At 45.1% G+C, this 7,500-nt stretch overlaps 1 protein-coding gene across 9 annotated transcripts in view; it reads left to right on the top strand.

Annotated features, from left to right (window-relative positions):
• Window positions 1–7,500, top strand: part of LOC143284829 (cadherin-23-like) — a 73,796-nt gene that overhangs the window by 33,530 nt on the left and 32,766 nt on the right. For all 9 annotated transcript variants that reach the window (XM_076591917.1, XM_076591927.1, XM_076591891.1 and 6 more), the window contains 4 exons: window positions 1,922–2,092; window positions 3,076–3,330; window positions 5,735–5,935; window positions 6,703–7,077. In XM_076591917.1, coding sequence (XP_076448032.1) covers window positions 1,922–2,092; window positions 3,076–3,330; window positions 5,735–5,935; window positions 6,703–7,077 — 1,002 coding nt within the window. The remainder of the gene's footprint in view (window positions 1–1,921; window positions 2,093–3,075; window positions 3,331–5,734; window positions 5,936–6,702; window positions 7,078–7,500) is intronic.

Raw genomic sequence — 7,500 nt, 5'->3', positions numbered from 1 at the left:
TTCCTAATCTGTTCTTCACCATTTCTCCTTTTGATTTTTTTTATAAGTGTATGTCGTTTGATATGACAGTACTGTGTTTCTAAATCTTTTCAGTCCATTTCTTTTCTTCTAGATTGCCAAGTTGTTTCGCGCTGTTATTTTCTTATTCGTCTCGGCGGTTGGTTGGTTAGTTGGTTGACTGGTTGGGTGGTTGGTTGGTTGAATGGTTGGCTGGTTGGTTGGTTGGTTGGCTGGTTGATTGGTTGTCGGTTGTCGGTTAGCTGGTTGGTTGGTAGATTGGTTGTTGTTTTTTTGTTGTTGTTGTTGTTGTTTTTTGCAGTACTCAGACGAATGAAAAAAAGGCCCAATTGAATGTTGATACTTGGTATTCAAGTTCGTAATTCCAAATCATGATTGAGCATTGCAAGATTTAGGGTGTATGTTTTTTTAATTCTTAATGTATCTGGTTAAAGGAGAACTCTCTGTCTCTCTTTCCCTCCCTCCCTCCCTCCCTCCCTCCCTCTCTCTCTCTCTCTCTCTCTCTCTCTCTCTCTCTCTCTGTCTCTGTCGCTTAACGCTGTATCTCTCTTTCGTTGTAGTAGTAGTTGGGGTGGTGGTAGTGAGTGGTGACGGCAGTGAACGTAGTGGTGGAGATGGATGTCAGCTGATGTTGCTGTTGTTCTCTACTTGTCTACCTTTGTATACATGGGTGCGCGCATGCATACCTGTCTGTCTACCGGTCTGTCTATTCAGAACTATGTCCGTGTATCCGTCTTTTTATGTGTTTATATAACTATCTTTGTGCACCCCACCCCCTCTATCTCTCTGTCTCTGTCTCTCTCCCTCCCCCCTCTCTCTCTCTCTTTGCCCACATCTCTTTCTGTCTGTCTGTGTGTCTGTCTCTCTCTCTCTCTGAGAGCGCACGTGTTTTCGTGTGTCTGTGTGCGTCTGTGTGGGTTTTTTTGTGTGTGAACGTATGTGTGTGTTACAGTTAATGATTTAAAGTGATGCGGTCCAAGTGCAAAGTTTACGTAGTCTTGCATACCACAAAAGAGAGAGAGGGGGGCTGAAAGGAAATTTGAACGTTGACCTACAAGTTCTGGTGGACGTGCAGATGATTGATATGTTATGTAATCCCCCTCTTCCCCACTGAAATTTGAACGTTGACATATAAAGCGAATAGATGTTGTTAAGCATACTACTGATCTTGCTGGTGTAGATAACGATTTTTGTCTTTCTGCGATTATGGACTGCAACCCCCTCGTTCACTCTACGAGTGGACTTCCAGTTGTTCTGCCGTTTTACCCCAGCCATGATTATAGCCAGCCATACTCTGCTTGCGGGGTGGTCGGTGATGATGATCGCTGTGGCTGTTGGTTATTGTTATCATTATTGTTCATGAATGATGATGATATTGGTGAGTCGCCTTGAATCCGTCGTCGACGTTCCGGTTGGGTTTTTTTTTTATCTGCTATTAATTTGTGTGTGTGTGTGTGTGTGTGTGTGTGTGTGTGTGTGTGTGTGTGTGTGTGTTGTTTTGTTATGTTTTTTTGTTGTTGTTGTTTTTTTAATGACGTCAGCAGTGATGGAGTTGCCACATAGTCGTTTCAGTTTTAGAATAATAATGATGATAATAATAAAAATAACGATGACAATAATACTGATGATGGTTATGATGATGGTGGTGGTGGTGATGACAGTTGGTGTGAAGAAGAAGAAGAAGAAGAATGTTATTAATGATGAGGATGATGACAATGAGGATGACGTTGACGATGTTGGTGACGCTGATAAATGAACAGATGTTTTTGTGGTCAGTCAGATAAATAGAATCTGGTTCTGACTTTGAAAACCGGTTCCGATTCTGATTCTGATTCTGGTTCTGGTTCTGGCTCTGGTTGTGGCGGTCGTGGGCGTGGTCGTGGTCGTGGGTGTGACCGTGCAGAACGAGAACGGGAAGTTCAGGCTGTCTGTGGAGCAGGACGGGCAGAACTACACGGCGTTCACCACTGTGCCCGGACCGTCAACCTCCGTGCAGGGCTTCGCCACTGTCATGATCGCTGTCTTCAACTCCTCCGTCCTGGACTATGAGACGACCAAGAACCTCACTTTTCAGGTTCGTGGGTTGCGTGTGTGTGTATGTGCGGGGGGTATGGGCGTAAGTTTGTGTGTGTGTGGGGGGTGTGTGTGTGTGTGTGTGTGTGTGTGTGTGCCCGTGTGTGTAGGAAGAAGATGTTGGAGGAATTAAGAAGTTTGAGAGAGAGTGATAATTGGTGTAGTGAAGGTTGAGTGTGTGTGTGTGTGTGTGTGTCTGTGTGTCTGTGTGTGGCTGTGTGTTTTGAGCCCGGACAAACGCAAACACACGAGCAACACTAAAATCCTGCGTGCAAAGATAATTATTGTCCAACCCCCCCTCCCCCCCCCCCCCACCCCCCCCAACGGTGTCAGTGAGGGCTATGTTCCTATTTTGTGAGGAAACTATTGAGGTACTCAAACACACACAAAATTTAAGCAAAAGAAAATTGTGTTGACATATAATGTCTGTATTTTGTTTGTTCGTTTGCTTGTTTGTTTCGGTCGATGAAGAGAGCATTCGCTGTTGTTGTTTTTTTTTGTTTTGTTTTTTTTGTTTTGGGGTTCTTTTTTGTATTTTAAATATCGGTTTATTTTGTTTTGGTGTGTGTGTGTGTGTGTGTGTGTGTGTGTGTGTGTGTGTGACAGATCCCAAACTTTTACAAATGTTTTCTCAGAAAGTGAGATGAGCGGTTGTGGCAGCTGAGGCACATGTATGTTAGAAGAAGTTTTACCATCGTCGTAGTCATCATCATCATCATCATCAACTTCAATCTACATCATCGTCATCTTCATCATTATCTTGTTTTTCTCTTCCTCCTCCTCCTCCTCCTCCTCATCATCATCATCATGAGAAAAAGGAGTGTTAGTATTATCATCATCATTAATATCAACATCGCTGTCATGATCATCAGTATTATTATTATTATTATTGTCGTCATCAGTATTATCACCATCACCATCATCATTAGCATCATCGCTCTCATCGTGATTAATCCTATCAATTATTAACCACATCCTTCACAGCTGAGAGCGACAGAGACCAGCACAGCGGAGGCCTTCTCCAACACCACCACCATCGTCCTGACCATCGAGGACATGAACGATAACTCTCCTGTCTTCCCGCCCGGGCAGACAACAGCTGTGACAGTGACGGAGCACGCCGCACCAGGCATGGTGCTGGCTACCTTCACGGCTACCGACGCCGACGGAGGCGAGTTCGGAACCATTAGCTACTCGTTGGAAGACGGTTTGGAAAAGTTCGCGATGGATGCGCAGTCGGTAAGATTTTATTTACTTATTGTGTTTTATTTCTTTGTAAGTTTGCAGTTGGGCCAACAGCAAATTGAGAGCTGTATTATCAGTTTCAGTTTCAGTTTCAGTAGCTCAAGGAGGCGTCACTGCGTTCGGACAAAACCATATACGCTACACCACATCTGCCAAGCAGATGCCTGACCAGCAGCGTAACCCAACGCGCTTAGTCAGGCCTTGAGAAAAAAAAAAAAAAAAAAAAAAAGGGTAGAGATTTTTTCTGATCTCCCACGTTAATATATGTGCAGACCTGCTAGTGCCTGAACCCCCTTCGTGTGTATACACAAGCAGAAGATCAAATACGCACGTTAAAGATCCCGTAATCCATGTCAGCGTTTGGTGGGTTATGGAAACAAGAACATATCCAGCATGCACACCCTCGAAAGCAGAGTATGGCTGCCTCATGGTGGGGTAAGAACGGTCTTACACGAAAAAACCCACTCGTGTACTATCAATGGTTTCTCCATTGCAACGGGAAATCATTCACAGCTTAGTCTTTTGTGAAGGATTATGACTCTCAAAAAAACGAGGAGGCAAAATTGCACTGGCTCTTAGTTTTGCAGCCTTGGGGACTGGTTAGCCTTTGGGAACGATCCCAAAGCGACTGTCCACAAAACATTCTCAGCCGAGAGAGTGGGGGTGTGACGTGGGTAAGACACTCTCCACTATCATCAAATTCTAGCTCAGATAGTTGGAACAGCAGTTGCCTCCTCTGCTTTTTGATGGTCATAGTCGGACACGACTGACTATCATATATATATATATATATATATATATATATATATATATATATGTGTGTGTGTGTGTGTGTGTGTGTGTGTGTGTGTGTGTGTGTGTGTGGTGGTGGTGTTGCTGAAATTTTCTTGTGAAAGTTTGCCAAGCTACTTACAATTTTTTTTTTCTGTTGTCAAGCCAAATTTATTTATATCTAAAGTGTCGCTTTTTAGTTGAAAAGGTTTTTACTGTTTAATGACAGGATTATCCGCATATTTTCAATAAACGATATATCTCAGCAACTTCCATTTTAATTATGAAAGAAATGATGACAGATTGACAGGACTTCTTCTTCTTCTGCGTTCGTGGGCTGCAACTGTCTTCAATCGAATGTTCACGAGTGGGTTTTTTCGTGTAAGACCGTTCTTACCCCACCATGAGGCAGCCATACTCTGCTTTCGAGGGTGTGCATGCTGGATATGTTCTTGTTTCCTTAACCCACCGAACGCTGACATGGATTACGGGATCTTTAACGTGCGTATTTGATCTTCTGCTTGTGTATACACACGAAGGGGGTTCAGGCACTAGCAGGTCTGCACATATATTGACGTGGGAGATCAGAAAAAATCTCTACCCTTTACCCACCAGGCGCGGTCACCGAATCGAACCCGGTACACTCAGATTGAATGTCCAACGCTTTAAACACTCGGCTGTTACGCCCGTCAGATTGACAGGACAATGCTTCTTCAAATGAAACTTTTTTTTTCTTATCAGTGTTATTTGAGGAGGGAGCGAAAGTCAGTACATATGTAAACGTAACATAAATCCACGAACTTCGTACAAAGCTAAGTGTTTAGAAGAAGAGATTTTAGTTTAAAAGTAAAGGAACAGGAAGTGGAATGGTGTGTAGGTGTAGCTACACAGGTGGAAAGCGGGTCTTTAAGCACAGTTTTATCATTTTCATTTTCTCTTTCTTTATTTCATTGATGTATTTATCTAGCTACCTATCTATATATCTATCTATCTATATATTACCAACTCCTGCTATGGTGCCCGGGATGCCAGTGTCGGTTAGACATAGGACTGACGATCCAGTATTCACCAGCGATCAGAGTTCGAGGCTGTGTTTCGACATGCTGTTGAGGTTGTTTGTTGTTTTTTTAAAGGCACTTCAGTCCGATTTTTCTTCACCCCACCCAGCTGTGAATGGGTAACTGACTTCAGTCGGGGAAGTGAAGGATAGGATTGGGCCTTGCCTTTCTGTGGCGAGCCCTAGACACAGTGACTTGATGAATTCACCGCCCCTACAACGGCCATGGAAGACTACGAGACCTTTTAATCTTCAGCTGCTTTTGCAACGGTTCCTACGTTTCCAGAGCAAATTAATCTTCAGCTGCTATAGCAACCGTTCCAGCGTTTCCGGGGCACATTAATCTTCAGCTGCTAGAGCAAATGTTCTTACGTTTCCAGGGCAAATTAAGCTTCAGTTGCTGTAGCCACTGTTCCTACGTTTCCAGGGCAAATCAATCTTCAGCTGCTATAGCAACTGTTCCAGCACTTCCAGGGCAAATTATTTTCTTCAGCTGCTATAGCAACTGTTCCTTCGTTTCCAGGGCAAATTAATCTTCAGCTGCTATAGCAACTGTTCCCACGTTTCCAGGGCAACCTGACCGTGACGGCAGACGTGGACAGAGAGGAGCCAGGTGGAAGCGGGTACTCTCTAGTTGTCGTGGCAACCGACAACATGGTGGGCGACGAAGCGCAGCGGCGTTCCACCCGGCTGAACATCCGCGTCACGGTGTTGGACATCAATGACAATCCACCCGAGTTCCAGCCCCACCCTCCGACCGTCACGGTGCAGGTATGTGTGTGTGTGTGTGTGTGTGTGTGTGTGTGTGTATGTGTGTGTGTGTGTGTGTGTGTGTGTGTGTGTGTGTGTGTGTGTGTGTGTGTGTTATAACATAATACATAATTTAATATCAGTGCATTTGAATTCATTTAATCAAACGTGTATCACATCACCTCCTCACCTTTTCTGCGCCTGTTGCACCCACCCCACCCACTTCCGCCCCCACCCCGGTCTGGGACACAGGCCGCCAACAAGCATTCCCCAGCCATGCCAGCCCTGTCCTGTGCCAGTCGCTCCTATCCAGCTGTCCCCAGGTGCCGCCTGTCCTCTGCATGTCTGCCCCCAGATCACAGTGCCATGGGGTTTTTGGGCCGGCCTCTTTTCTTCTTCTTTTCCTTGCGGGTTCCAGATGAGGACTTGATAATGATAGTATTCATATAGCGCTGAATCTTGTGCAGAGACAAAGTGCTTACACACCAGTCATTCACACGCATGCATAACTCTAAAACTGAAGAAACTGAAGACAAGGAAGAGGTATTGGAGGGAGGTTATCTTGTGAAGAGGTGGGTTTAGACTTGAAAGAGCTGAGTGCGGAGACCTGACGAAGCGAAAGAGGAAGGTTCATTCCAAATACAAGGTCCAGAGACAGAGGAAGAACGGCGTCCAATGGTGGAGTGTTTGAATCTGGGTAAGACTTGCCATGTGACAATGCATGCAGGCTTCAAACACGTATATGTTATGGTTCTTTTTCTTTTTTATCCTTCTTTTTTCCCCAATAGGAAAACGCCCTTAACGGCACCGCCTTAATGACGTTGACGGCCGTCGACAAGGACATGGGCGTCAACAGTGACGTCATCTATAAGCTGGACTCCATCCAGTCTTCCGGACAGGTGGCGGACCAGCCTCAAACAAACCTCTTCGACATCGGCCTCAAGACGGGCATCATTTCTGTAAACGCCGATCTGATTGGCTACCCAGGTGTCTATAACGTGACCTTCGTGGCTTCTGATTCGGCGCCCGAGCCCAAGAACGCCTCCACCCTCGTGACGGTGCACGTGCAGGACGTGAACCTCAACGATCCCGTGTTCGTGGTCCCTGACCAGCATCTAGTCAACCGTACTCTGGACGTTTTGCCCAATATCACCGTGCCGGAGGTATGTCTTTGTAGCTTGAATTTTGTGTTGTTGTTGTTTATGTGCTCGCAAGGAACGTTTCCGTATTCCACGTGTGCCATAAGGATACGGTTCGTTATCCGAAAATATTTTTATTTGATATCAAAAGATGTTAGTTTTTTTTCTTGCCGTATTGTCAAGTTTGATGACCCAAGGTGGTTGTATAGGTGGGTTGATGGGTGGGTGGGTGGGGGTTGATTTTTCAATTCTAGTGTGGGGGTGGTGGTGAGGGCGAGGGCAGAATGTGCTTGGGAAGTGTGTGTATATGTGTGTGTGTGTGTGTGTGTGTGTGATTCGAACTCAGAACATTATCTTAGCTTGCCAGGTACCCCCACTGTTCTCCCAGGCTTTCTCGGTGAGAAAAAGAAAATAATGGTTTTAGCTCAAACAAACAAAAAACAAAAA

This window comes from Babylonia areolata, chromosome 1, assembly GCF_041734735.1.
Source record: "Babylonia areolata isolate BAREFJ2019XMU chromosome 1, ASM4173473v1, whole genome shotgun sequence".
NCBI classification, from domain to species: Eukaryota; Metazoa; Mollusca; class Gastropoda; order Neogastropoda; family Buccinidae; genus Babylonia; species Babylonia areolata.
The sequence above is the reverse complement of the archived record's forward strand: the minus strand, read 5'-3'. Positions and strand labels throughout refer to the sequence as shown.